The sequence below is a fragment of the Hemiscyllium ocellatum genome, chromosome 15, assembly GCF_020745735.1.
Source record: "Hemiscyllium ocellatum isolate sHemOce1 chromosome 15, sHemOce1.pat.X.cur, whole genome shotgun sequence".
In the NCBI taxonomy this organism is placed as follows: domain Eukaryota; kingdom Metazoa; phylum Chordata; class Chondrichthyes; order Orectolobiformes; family Hemiscylliidae; genus Hemiscyllium; species Hemiscyllium ocellatum.
The window spans coordinates 69,426,531-69,441,220 of record NC_083415.1 but is presented as its reverse complement, the minus strand read 5'-3'; the positions used below and the strand labels follow the sequence as shown (position 1 = coordinate 69,441,220).

At 44.2% G+C, this 14,690-nt stretch overlaps 1 protein-coding gene across 2 annotated transcripts in view; it reads right to left on the bottom strand.

The window, feature by feature from the left end:
• fer1l4 (fer-1 like family member 4) overlaps positions 1-14,690 on the bottom strand; it is a 355,704-nt gene that overhangs the window by 13,267 nt on the left and 327,747 nt on the right. For both annotated transcript variants that reach the window (XM_060836605.1, XM_060836606.1), the window contains exon 41: positions 13,161-13,261. In XM_060836605.1, the coding sequence (XP_060692588.1) occupies positions 13,161-13,261 (101 nt within the window). The remainder of the gene's footprint in view (positions 1-13,160; positions 13,262-14,690) is intronic.

Here is a 14,690-nt window from a genome sequence, read left to right as displayed (position 1 = left end):
CGGTACAGGCCTTTCAACCCTCAAAGTTGTGCTGACCTTTTATCCTACTCCAAGTTCAAACTAACCTACATACTTTTCAATTTACTATCATCCATGTGCCTATTTAAGAGTCACTTCAATGTTCTTAATGTATCTGAATCTACTATCACTGCTGGCAGTGCATTCCATGCACCCATCATAGAACATAGAACATAGAAGGATACAGCGCAGTACAGGCCCTTCGGCCCTCGATGTTGCGCCGACCGAGTCCTACCTAACCTATACTAGCCCAATAACTTCCAAATGCCTATCCAATGCCCGCTTAAATGAACATAAAGAAGGAGAGTTCACCACTGATACGGGCAGGGCATTCCATGAACTCACAACCCGCTGTGTGAAGAATCTACCCCTAACATCTGTCCTATACCTACCACCCCTTAATTTAAAGAATTCCATTTGCCACATTTCCGCCCAGCTCTGCAACTTATCTATATCCCGCTGTAACCTACCACTTCCTTCCTCACTATCCACAACTCCACCGACTTTCGTGTCATCCGCAAACTTGCTTACCCAGCTTTCAAGTCCTTCCTCTAGATCATTTATAAAGATAACAAAAAGCAATGGTCCCAAAACAGATCCTTGTGGTACACCGCTAGTAACTGCGCTCCAAGATGAACATAATCCATCAACTACTACCCTCTGTCTCCTTCCAGCCAGCCAATTCCTAATCCAAACCTCTAATGTATCCTCAATGCCATACCTCTGAAGTTTTAGCATTAGCCTACCATGGGGAACCTTATCGAACGCCTTACTAAAATCCATATCCATATCATTCTCTGTGTAAAGAACCAACATCTGACATAGAACATAGAACATAGAACATAGAAGGATACAGCGCAGTACAGGCCCTTCGGCCCTCGATGTTGCGCCGACCGAATCCTACCTAACCTATACTAGCCCAATAACTTCCAAATGCCTATCCAATGCCCGCTTAAATGACCATAAAGAAGGAGAGTTCACCACTGATACGGGCAGGGCATTCCATGAACTCACAACCCGCTGTGTGAAGAATCTACCCCTAACCTCTGTCCTATACCTACCACCCCTTAATTTAAAGCTATGTCCCCTAGTAACACCTGACTCCATTAGCGGTAAAAGGTTCTTAGTATCTACCCTATCTAAACCCCTAATCATCTTATACACTTCTATCAGATCTCCCCTAAACCTTCTCTTCTCCAATGAGAACAGCCCCAAGTGCCTCAGCCTTTCCTCATAAGATTTTCCTACCATTCCAGGCAACATCCTGGTAAACCTCCTCTGCACTCGTTCTAAAGCTTCCACATCCTTCCTATAGTATGGCGACCAAAACTGCACACAATACTCCAGATGAGGCCGCACCAGAGTCTTATACAACTGCAACATGACCTCAGGACTCCGGAACTCAATTCCTCTGCCAATAAAGCCCAGTACACCATATGCCTTCCTCACAGCACTATTTACCTGGGTGGCAACTTTCAGAGATCTGTGTACATGGACACCAAGATCCCTCTGCTCATCCACACTACCAAGTAGCCTACCATTAGCCCAGTAATCCATCATCTTGTTATTCCTACCAAAGTGAACGACTTCGCACTTAGCTACATTGAATTCCATTTGCCACATTTCCGCCCAGCTCTGCAACTTATCTATATCCCGCTGTAACCTACCACTTCCTTCCTCACTATCCACAACTCCACCGACTTTTGTGTCATCCGCAAACTTGCTTACCCAGCTTTCAAGTCCTTCCTCTAGATCATTTATAAAGATAACAAAAAGCAATGGTCCCAAAACAGATCCTTGTGGTACACCGCTAGTAACTGCACTCCAAGATGAACATAATCCATCAACTACTACCCTCTGTCTCCTTCCAGCCAGCCAATTCCTAATCCAAACCTCTAATGTATCCTCAATGCCATACCTCCGAAGTTTTAGCATTAGCCTACCATGGGGAACCTTATCGAACGCCTTACTAAAATCCATATACACAACATCTACTGCTTTACCCTCATCCACTTCCTTGGTCACCTTCTCAAAGAACTCAATAAGGTTTGTGAGGCACGACCTGCCCTTCACAAAACCATGCTGGCTATCCCTGATCACGTTATTCCTACCCAGATGTTCATAAATCTTATCCCTTACCATTCTCTCTAAGACTTTGCCCACCACTGAAGTCAGACTCACTGGCCTATAGTTGCTAGGGCTATCCCTACTCCCTTTCTTGAACAATGGGACCACATTCGCTATCCTCCAGTCCTCTGGTACTATTCCTGTTGACAACGACGACATAAAAATCCAGGCCAATGGCTCTGCTATCTCCTCCCTAGCTTCCCATAGGATCCTGGGGTAAATGCCATCAGGCCCAGGAGACTTATCTATATTCATCCTTTCCAATATTCCCAAAACCTCTTCCCTGCATATTTCCAGGGCATCCATTCTAATTATTTGTGATTCCATATTCACATCAGCAACAGTGTCCTGTTCCTGAGTGAATACTGAGGAAAAGTACTGATTTAATGTCTCTCCAATCTCCTCCGCCTCCACACACAACTTCCCACTACTATCCTTGACTGGACCGATACCTACCCTAGTCATCCTTTTATTCTTGACATCTCCCTGATACCTTCCTCCAATCACCTTAAAATTATTTTCCTGGCAATAGACATTTCTGATGTGGGAAGAAGTCACTCTAGCTATGCCTCTCATCATCTTGTACATCTCTATCAAGTCACCTCTCATCCTTCTTCGCTCCAATGAGAAAAGTCCTATCTCCCTCAATCTTACTTCATAAGACATGCCCTCCAGTCCAGGCAGCATCCTGGTAAATCTCCACACCCTTTCTAAGCTTCCAATTCCTTCCTAAAATGAGGCGACCAGAACTGAACACAATATCCCAAGTGTGGACTAGCCAGAGCTCTACAATGGTGCAGCATAACCTCACAGCTCTTGCTCTCAATCCCCCGCTAATTAAAGCCAACATACAATACGCCACCTTAACAATCCTATCAACTTGGATGGCAACTTTGAGGCATCTATGGACATGGACCCTCTGTTCCTCCACTATGCCAAGAATCCTGCCTTTAAACTTGTCTTCTGTATTCAAATTCGACTTTCCAAAATGCATCACTTTACACTTTTCCAGATTGAACTCCATCTGCCAACTATCAGCTCAGCTCTGCTCTGCATCCTGTCAATGTCCCGTTGCAACCTACAATAGCCCTCCACACAATCCACCACTCCACCAACCTTTATATCAACAGCAAACCTACTAACCCACCCTTCCACTTTCTCATCCAAGTTGTTTATAAAAATCACAAACAGCAGAGTTCCCAGCAGAACACCAGTCATCACCGAGCTACAGGCTTAATACTTTCCAGCTACTGCTACCCTCTGTCTTCTATGGGCCAGCAAAATCTGTATGCTGACAGCTAAACCTCCCTGTATCCTTACTTTCTGAATGAGCCTACCATGGGGAACCTTATCAAACACCTTGCTCAAATCCATGTACACTACATCTACTGCGCTACCTTCATCAATGTGTTTTGTCACATCTTCAAAGAGTTCAATAAGGCTTGTGAGGCATGACTTGCCCCTCACAAAGCCATGCTGACTATCTCTAATCAAACTATGGTTTTCCAAGTAATTATAAATCCTGTCTCTCAGAATCCTCTCAATAATTTGCCCACCACAGATGTAAGACTGACTGCTCTGTAATTCACAGGATTATCCTATTACTTTTCTTGAACAAAGGAATAACATATACCACCCTCTATCTGACACTACACCAGTGGACAGTGAGGACGCACAGAACATCGCCAAAGGTGCAGCAATCCCTTCCCTCACTTCCTGTAATAACCTCGAATATATCCTATCTGGCCCACGAGACATATCTATCCTTATGTTTTTCATATTTTTCAGCACTTCCTCCTTCTTAACATCAACCTGTTCGAGTGTATCAACCTGTTTCATGCTGTCCTCACAAATGACAAGGTCCCTCTCAGTAGTGAATACTGAAGCAAAGTATTCATTAAGAACCTCGTCTATCTCCTCCAACTCCAGGCACAAGTTCTTTCCACTGGCCCTGATTGGCCCTACCCTCACTCTGGCCATCTTCTTGTTCTTCACATAAGTGTAGAAAAGTAGTATAGTGAGATTACAGGGCCAGCATTTTCCTCTAAGGTTGAAGAGCAAGGGCAACAAGTTCAGGGAACTCTGAATGTGAAAAGATATTAAGAGTTTAATAAAGAAAAAGATGGAAGCTTATGTTCAGGTATAGTGCATTAAAAACAGAGTAGTCCTTAAAAAGTATATAGTGTAGAGTGTAGTTGGTTGCTTATAAATGAAATTAGGAGGGTGAAAGAGAGGCCATGAAATAGCTTTGGCAGATAAGATTAGGGAAAACACCGTGGCATTTAAAGGCATGTTAAGAATAAGAGAATTACCAAAGGAAGCACAAGACCTATTAAAGACCAACAGGGAAATCTATGTGTGGAGCAGAGGATGTGGATGAGGTCTTAGATGAATATTTCTCATATGCATTCATAAAGGAGAAAAACATTGAAATTAGGGATTTCAGTTGGGAATGGTAGGGTTCTTGAACACATTAAGATTAATAAGGAGGAAGCACCAGATGTTTTAGCAAGCGTAAAGATGCATAAATCTTCAGGACTTGATGAGGTATATCCCAGGCTGCTGTGGGAAGAAAGACAAAGGGAGGCAAGGGAAGAGATTGTTTGGGCCCTGGCAGAAATATTTAATACTTTGGGCAAAGGTGACGTGCCAGATGAGCAGCAGGGATGTCAGGTAATTACAGGCAACTGATGTCAGTAGTAGGGAAATTATTGGAAAAACATCTGAGGGGCAGGATTAAACAAAGGTTGAAAAGGCAGAGATTGATCAGGGTCAGTCAGAATGGATTTTTTGGAGGGAGATTATGACTGACTAATTTAATTGAGTTTATTAAAAAGAACAAAATAAATTGATGAAGATGACACAGTTGATGTGGTTTACATGGACTTCAGTAAGGCCTTTAATAAGATTCCACATGGAAGGGTGTTCCAAAAGTTAAGAACCATACAGGATTCAAGACAAGTGGCAAACTGGATCCAAAATTGCCTTATTAACAGGAGACAAAGAGTTGTTTTTATGTTATGAAGCCTGTGACCAAAGGTGTACCACAGAGAAAGATGCTGAATGCTTGCAAATTGTTATGTACATTAATGACTTGGATGTGAATATAGAAGGTATAATTAGTAAATTTGAAGATGACAGAAAATTGGTAGTGTTATTGACAGTGAGGAGGATGGTCTCAGGCTACAGTCTGATATTCATCAGCTGGTCAACTGGGCAGAGCAGCGGCAGTTGGAGTTTAATCTTGATAAGTACAAGGTGATAGATCTTGGGAGATCTAATGAGGTGAGGATATGCACAATGCATGATTGGGCCTTAGGGAGTACTGAGGAACAAAGGAACAATCTTTCTGGGCTAAATGTATACCAATGCTTCCTTTACTATATTGTGGTGAGAGAAACTGACTGAGTTCAGCACTATATTCCTCACTTTGATTTCATGTATTTCCATGTTGGAACTGTCATATAATCCAATGTAGGGAAGTAGGAAATCAAACATTTTAGCTCGGAGCAAAAATAACCAAGTGCTTACGTGGGATTGTGTGGTGGTGACAAGAGTTTGGTGTCTGGCTGCACAGTCAGTGAACTGATGCACTGTCTCCTTTTTTTTGGAAGGCACACCATACCTTGTACCACACAGGCATTTGACAAGCTAGCAGCAGACTATTCAGCAACATTGTGAATCCCAGCAGTGCAAGTTCCACACAGAGAGCTGCCATCAAATCAGAGGCTAGCAGCTTTTCTGTCGTTAAGAGCTGATTAAGGAGCTACCCAGCAATGGGGGGGACAGAGAGTTCATTCGCAGAGAATGTATGGGTAAACAGGTGTCAGCAGCTAGTGCAGGGAATGGCTTGCTGTGGAGCCTCCCATTCCAGATGCTGGGTCCCTCAACCAGGTGTTGAAAGTCAGCACAGTAAGAGCTAAGGTACTGCTAGGGGCACTAATTGTGCAACGGTAGATCATGACTCTGGACCAGGACACCAGGGTTCAAAACTGGTCTGCTCCAGGCATATGTAATATGTCTGAACAGGTTAATTAGAAAAATATCTAATGTCTCTTATGACTCTAATTTAGAACAATTCTGTGGAAGTTTCAGAGTCATTTTGAACAGAGCAGCAAGGAGAGAGGGCGGAGAGAAACAAGGGCTACCAGATAAGTCAGTTTACTTACCTTGAGAGTCGGGTCTCCATTTTGAACAGAGCGGTGAGGAGAGAGGGCAGAGAGAAGCGAGGGCTGCCGGGTAAGTCAGTTTATTCCACTTAAAAAGGACTCACCTCAAGAGTCCGGCTTCCATTTTGAACAGAATGGCAAGGAGAGAGAGAGCGGAGAGAAATAAGGGCTGCCAGGAAGTTTTAAGGTGGAGGAAGCAAGGATCTAGCACAGCTTTAGAGGATTACAGGCTTAGTAGAAAGGAACTCAGAAATGGACTGAGGAGAGCCAGGAGGGGCACGAGAAAGGCTTGGCAGGAAGGATTAGGGAGAACCCAAAGGCATTTTACTCATACGTGAGGAATAAGAGAATGATCAGGGAGAAGGTAGGGCCGGTCAGGGATAGTGTAGGGAAATTATACTTGGTGTGTGAGCAGATAGGGGAAGCCCTAAATGAGATTTTAGCTTTGGTTTTGAATGATAACTTTGAGGAGCTGGGACTTGAACACATCAAGATTGATGAAGTTATGTGCTGGAAATTGGCAAACATTAAGATTGATAAGTCCCCAAGGTCTGACCAGATTTATCTTAGGTTGCTCCGGGAAGCGAGAAAGGAGGTTGCTAAGCCACTGGTGAAGATCTTTGCTTCCTCACTCTCCCCGGGAGTCGTACCGGAGGATTGGAAGGAGGCAAATATTGTTCCTCTTTTCAAGAGGGGGAATAGGGAAATTCCTGACGATTACAGACCAGTCAGTCTTACGTTTGTGGTCAGCAAGGTTTTGGAAAGAGTTCTGAGGGATAGGATTTATGAATATTTGGAAAAGCATAGCGTGATTAAAGGCAGTCAGCATGGCTTGGTGAGGGGTAGGTCATGCCTCACAAATCTTATTGAGTTCTTTGAGGAGGTGATGAGACAGGTTGATGAAAATCAAGCAGTGGATGTGGTGTATATGGACTTCAGCAAGGCATTTGATAAGGTTCCCCACAGTAGACTCATTCATAAAGTCAGGAGGTCTGGGATACAGGGAGATTTGGCTGTCTGGATTCAGAATTGGTTGGCTGCCAGAGGCAGAGAGTGGTTGTAGGTGGAAAGTATTTTGCCTAGAGGTCAGTGGTGAGTGGGGTCCCACAGGGCTCTGTTCTTGGGTCTCTGCTCTTTGTAGTTTTTATAAATGACTTGGATGAGGAGGTTGAGGGGTGGGTTAGTCAATTTGCCGATGACACAAAGGTTGGAGGTGCCGTTGATAGTAATGAGGGTATTGCAGACTGCAGCGTGACATAGACAGGATGCAGAGCTGGGCTGAGAAATGGCAAATGGAGTTCAACCTGGATAAATGCAAAGTGATGCATTTTGAAAGGTTGAACTTGAATGCTGAATATAGGATTAAAGACAGGATTCTTGGCAGTGTGGAGGAACAAAGGGGTCTTGGTGTTCAAGTGCATAGATCCCTCAAAGTTGCCACCCAAGTGGATAGGCTTGTTAAAAAAGTATAAGAGGAGGATCGAGTTTAAGAGCTGTGAAGCTTTGCTACAAGACCCTGGTGAGACCACACTTGGAATATTGTGTCCAGACCTGGTCGCCCTCTTGTAAGAAAGATACGGAGGCTTTGGAGAGGGTACAAAAAAGTTTGACCAGGATGCTGCCTGGACTGGAGGGCTTATCTTACAAAGAGAGGTTGACTAAACTCAGACTTTTCTCTCTGGAGAGAAGGAGGAATAGAGGGTGATCTGATTGAGATATATAAGGTAATGAGACTGTGTCTGACTACAGATCAGAAGGTTGTGTGTTCAAGTCATGTCAGGCTTGTTGTGCTTAAAGGAAGCTCAATTTCACATTCTCCCCGTGTCTGCGTGGGTTTCCTCCAGGTGCTCCGGTTTCTTCCCACAATCCAAAGATGTGCAGGTTAGGTGAATTGGCCATGCTAAATTGCCCGTAGTGTTAGGTGAAGAGGTAAATGTAGGGGAATGGGTCTGGGTGGGTCGCTCTTCGGAGGGTCGGTGTGGACTTGTTGAGCCGAAGGGCCTGTTTCCGCACTGTTATGAATCTAAATCTAAATGAGAGATATGGCTAGAGTCAGTAGCCAGAGACTTTTCCCCAGGGCAGGATTGACTGGCACAAGGGATTGTAGTTTTAAGATATTAGTAAGAAGGTATAGAGGAGACATCAGAGATAGGTTCTTTATGCAGAGAATTGTGAATGTATGCAATGCATTGCCAGCGGTGGTGGTGTAAGCAGACTCATCAGGAACATTTAAGCGACTGCTGGACATGCATATGGACAGCAGTGAATTGAAGGATGTGTAGGTTAGGTTATTTTATTTTAGATTAGGAATAATCCTCAGCACAACATTGTGGGCCAAAGGGCCTGTTCTGTGCTGTACTTTTCTATGTTCTATGTTCATAATCATAGAGTCAGAGTTGTACAGCATGGAAACAGACTCTTCAGTTTAACTCTTCCACGCCAATCAGATATCCTAAATTAAACTAATCCCCATTTGCCAGTATTTGGTTCATATCCCTCTATGCATGTATGCATTCAGACACCTTGTAAATGTTACATAGCTCATACGCCATATTCTTCCCTTACACTCGAGTAAAATTAAACTACGATGAACGTTGTAAATGTACCAGCCTTCACCAACTCCTCTGGCAGTTCATTCCGTACACACACCACCCACTGTGTGAAAAAGTTGCTCTACAGATTCCTTTTATATCTTTATATTTAACCCTCACACCTTAAACCTATTCCCTCTAGTTTTGGACTCCCCTACCCTGGGAAAAAAGACATAGAACATAGAAAAATACAGCGCAGTACAGGCCCTTCGGCCCTCGATGTTGTGCCGACCAAAGCCTACCTAACCTACACTAGCCCAATAACCTCCATATGCTTATCCAATGCCCGCTTAAATGACCATAAAGAGGGAAAGTCCACCACTGCTACTGGCAGGGCAGTCCATGAACTCACAACCCGCTGAGTAAAGAATCTACCCCTAACATCTGTCCTATACCTACCACCCCTTAATTTAAAGCTGTGTCCCCTAGTAACAGCTGACTCCATTAGCAGAAAAAGGTTCTCACTGTCAACCCTATCTAAACCCCTAATCATCTTGTACACCTCTATCAAATCTCCTCTAAACCTTCTTTTCTCCAATGAGAACAGCCCCAAGTGCCTCAGCCTTTCCTCATACGATCTTCCTACCATGCCAGGCAACATCCTGGTAAACGTCCTCTGCACTCGTTCCAAGGCCTCCACATCCTTCCCATAGTATGGCGACCAAAACTGCACACAATACTCCAGATGAGGCCGCACCAGAGTCTTATACAACTGCAACATGACCTCAGGACTCTGGAACTCAATTCCTCTACGAATAAAGCCCAGTACACCATATGCCTTCTTCACAGCACTATTTACCTGGGTGGCAACTTTCAGAGCTCTGTGTACATGGACACCAAGATCCCTCTGCTCATCCACACTACCAAGTAGCCTACCATTAGCCCAGTACTCCATCTTCTCGTTACTTCTACCAAAATGACTTTACACTTAGCTACATTGAACTCCATTTGCCACCTTTCTGCCCAGCTCTACAACTTATATATATCCCGCTGTAACCTGCCACATCCTTCTTCGCTGTCCACAACTCCACCGACTTTCGTGTCATCCGCAAACTTGCTCACCCAGCTTTCAAGCCCCTCCTCTAGGTCATTTATAAAAATGACAAACAGCAATGGTCCCAAAACAGATCCTTGTGGAACACCGCTAGTAACTGCACTCCAAGATGAACCTATTCCATCAACTACTACCCTCTGTCTCCTTCCAGCCAGCCAATTCCTAATCCAAACCTCTAATTCACCCTCAATGCCATACCTCCGAAGTTTTAGCATTAGCCTACCATGGGGTATCTTATCGAACGCCTTGCTAAAATCCATATACATCACATCTACTGCTTTACCCTCGTCCACTTCCTTGGTCACCTTCTCAAAGAACTCAATAAGGTTTGTGAGGCACGACCTGCCCTTCACAAAACCATGCTGACTATCCTTGATCACGTTATTCCTATCCAGATGTTCATAAATCCTATCCCTTACAATTCTCTCTAAGACTTTGCCCACAACAGAAGTGAGACTCACTGGCCTATAGTTACTAGGGCTATCCCTACTCCCCTTCTTGAACAAGGGGACCACATTCGCTATCCTCCAGTCTTCTGGCACTATTCCCGTAGACAACGACGACATAAAAATCAAGGCCAATGGCTCCGCTATCTCCTCCCTAGCTTCCCAGAGGATCCTAGGATAAATGCCATCAGGCCCAGGGGACTTATCTATTTTCATCCTTTCCAGTATTCCCCAGACCTCTTCCCTACATACCTCAAGGCCATCCATTCTAATCACTTGTGACTCAATATTCACATCAGCAACAGTGTCCTGTTCCTGCGTGAATACTGACGAAAAGTATTGATTTAGTGTCTCTCCAATCTCCTCCGCCTCCACGCACAACTTCCCACTATTATCCTTGACTGGACCGATACCTGCCCTAGTCATCCTTTTTTTCCTGACATACCTATAGAAAGCCTTTGGGTTTTCCCTAATCCTACCAACTAAGGACTTTTCATGTCCCCTTCTCGCTGCTCTTAGCTCTCTCTTTAGATCCTTCCTGGCTACCTTATAACTCTCAGTCGCCCCAACTGAACCTTCACGCCTCACCTTTACATAGGCCGCCCTCTTCCCTTTAACAAGGGATTCCAATTCCTTATTAAACCACGGCTCCCTCACAAGACCCTTTCCTCCCTGCCTGACTGGTACATACTTATCAAGGACACCCAATAGCTGTTCCTTGAACAAGCTCCACATATCATTTGTGTTCTTCCCTTGAAGCCTATTTTTCCAATCCACGCATCCTAAGCCATGCCTCACCGCATCATAATTTCCCTGCCTCCAGCTATAACTCTTGCCCTGCAGTGCACACTTATCCCTCTCCATCACTAGAGTAAAAGTCACCGAGTTGTGATCACTGTCCCCGAAGTGCTCACCTACCTCCAAGTCTAACACCTGGCCTGGTTCATTACCTAGAACCAAATCCAGTATAGCCTCACCTCTTGTTGGCCTGTCTACACATTGTGTCAGGAAACCCTCCTGCACACATTGGACAAACACCGACCCATCTAACGAACTCGAGCTATAGCTTTCCCAGTCAATATCTGGGAAGTTAAAGTCCCCCATAACAACCACCCTGCTACTTTCACTCTTCTCCTGAATCATCCTCGCAATACTTTCCTCTACTTCTCTCAGACTATTAGGAGGCCTGTAGAAAACTCCTAACAGGGTGACCTCACCTTTCCTATTTCTAACCTCAGCCCAAACTACCTCAGATGGCAAGTCTTCCTCCATCGTCCTTTCCACCGCTGTAATACTATCCTTGACAAGCAATGCCACACCTCCCCCTCTTTTACCCCCATCTCTGACCCTGCTAAAACATTTAAACCCTGGAACCTGCAACAGTCATTCTTGTCCCTGTTCTACCCATGTGTGGGCGGCACGGTGGCACAGTGGTTAGCACTGCTGCCTCACAGCACCAGAGACCCGGGTTCAATTCCTGACTCAGGCGACTGACTGTGTGGAGTTTGCACTTTCTCCCCGTGTCTGCGTGGGTTTCCTCCGGGTGCTCCGGTTTCCTCCCACAGTCACAAAGATGTGCGGGTCAGGTGAATTGGCCATGCTAAATTGCCCGTAGTGTTAGGTAAGGGGTAAATGTAAGGGTATGGGTGGGTTGTGCTTCGGCGGGTCGGTGTGGACTTGTTGGGCCGAAGGGCCTGTTTCCACACTGTAAGTCTAATCTAAAAAAAATGTCTCTGTAATGGCCACATCATCGAAGTCCCAGGTACCAACCCACACTGCAAGTTCACCTACCTTATTTCTTATACTTCTGGCATTGAAATATACACACTTCAAGCCACCTTCCTGTTTACACGCACCCTCCTTCGAGATCGATGCCTTGTCCTAACCTCCCTACACTCAAGGTCCTGTACCCTAAAGCTACAGTCCAGATTCCCATGCCCCTGCAGAGTTAGTTTAAACCCTCCCAAAGAGCACTAGCAAACCTCCCCCAAGGATACTGGTGCCCCTCAGGTTCAAGTGTAGACCTTTGCTATTTCTCTTATCCATGCCCCTCATGATTTTATAAACCTCTATAAGGTTACCCCTCAGCCTTCAATGGTCCTGAGAATATAGTCCTAGTTTATTCAGCCAATCCCTATAGCTCAAATTCTCCAACTCTGGCAATATCCTTGTAAATCTTTTCTACACTCTTCCAAGTTTAACAACATCTCTCTAATAGCAGAGACCAGAATTGAATACAATAAGCCTATAAATGTCCTGTACAGCAACAACATGACATCCCAACTCCTATATTCAATGCACTGACCAATAAAGGAAAGTGTACCAAAATGTCTTCTGCACTATCCCATCCTATTCGAGTATAAGGGAAGAATACAATGTATGAGCTATGTAACTGAATAATCAATAAACTCCAGCTTTGACAAAGGGTCAGTTAGACTCAAAACGTCAGCTCTTTTCTCTCCTTACAGATGCTGCCAGACCTGCTGAGATTTTCCAGCAGTTTCTCTTTTGGAATCAATACACTCTGTAGTGATGAAAGATGTATAATTTGTAGGACTTAATAGCATATTTGGAATTTATCTTTCCAAATAGAGGCAGATTGGAATTGGTTACTTCCGTGAGGGTCCTACACTTATCATGCTCCACTCAATTAAACACCTCCTATTATAAATCCTGTCATGCAAGAGGGCACAAGATTCTTCCCACAATCTTTGTGGTTTCACATTTGCAGCATTCATCATCATTATTTACTTACTTGGGCTTCTCAAGTGGTTCAGGTTCCTTCCGTCCAAGGCCAACGGGGCGTTTTTCAGCTTCCTCCACAGTCAACAATTGCATTTCAGCCTCTAATTTACCCTGTCACAAAGAAGAATAAAGTTTCGTAAAGTTCCCTATTTTGTCTTTTAAAATGGTCTCCCTCATCTGCCCATGATATGACTGTAGTCTGTATTTAGCTGGCACAGTTGAAGAGGTAGCAAGAGTTCCTGTTCCTTTCTGTGCCAAGGGATCTGATCCTGATGATGCTACTGAGAAATGTGTAGATTTACATGTAGATTTATTTGTATTTTCGAAAGATATTAAACTTTGAGAGACTGATATTTTTTAATGGACTGAACTCTGATGGCTAGTTTTCATGTTTCATTGCCAGAAATCAGCTCAGGTAGGTTTTTGTGATTAGAATAAATGGCCGTTGTTATGGCTGCAAATTGGATTGAAGCCAAATTTTGAAAATACAAATCTAGTTGAATTGGATTTCAACACTTCCTTTGATGGCAAAAGCAAATTGTATTGTATTGAGGTTATGTTAATTGGGTGAGTATTAGTCTCGGTGCAGACATTTAGGTGCAGTTAACATCTCCTGGAACAGAGCAAACTCCCAGCCCTGCTCCATCCAGACTGGAGCAGAGCTTGATTCTAAAACTTTCTGTCTCAGAACCAACAGTCTTCACCATAGTCACAAGAAACTCAAAAAAATTTAAAATTTGTAGAATGGTATTTGACGCTTAAAGACATTACATGATGCCACCAATTTTTTTTCTGTGCTTAGAGATAACAACATTTCAGAAAAGAACTGGCACTGAGTAACATGAGTGATGGGTCACAAAGTTATAGCTTCCCTGAAGATGTGTGGGCAGAGGGAGAGGAATGGTGGTGGAATGCAGGATGTCACCCAGGGAAAAGTATAAAGTTACTCATTATGGAAAGGGTTCAGGGTCTGATGCCATATACCACTTCTTGCCCCCATTACAACATGACTCATGTTGGGGAGGTATTGGGTGGCTTGACTGCCATGGGGCTAAGTGGTGAATGAATGAGAGAACCTCACTATGTGTCCAGCTCACTGCAAAAATTCAGCAGACTGATCACCAGGCAAGAGGTCCTCCCAACAAAAGTTTAACCCCTGCCTTTCATTGGGGCCTATCAATGTGACTGAGGCATGACTCCAGATTTCCTCTCAAACTCAGCAGTCCCAGTAGTGGCCCTGTGACACTGCTATGACATGAACACTGCCAGTCATTTAATTGATTGGCAGTTTCCTAAGGAGACACATTCACCAACATAGGTGAAGGAAGGCACTCCTGAAGCCAATTAATATCCAACGGCTGTTAAATTACTGTAGTATGAGCCAGCCAATCAAGAGCAGGTTCACCCCAACCCTTTGCTCTGGAGGGAGGAAATTCTGCTCCAAGTATAATATTCAGCCCAGAATAATATTATCACACGGAAGGACATTATTCAGGCCCTTTGAGAACAGTATCATATAATGGTTGCAGAATGAGGGAAC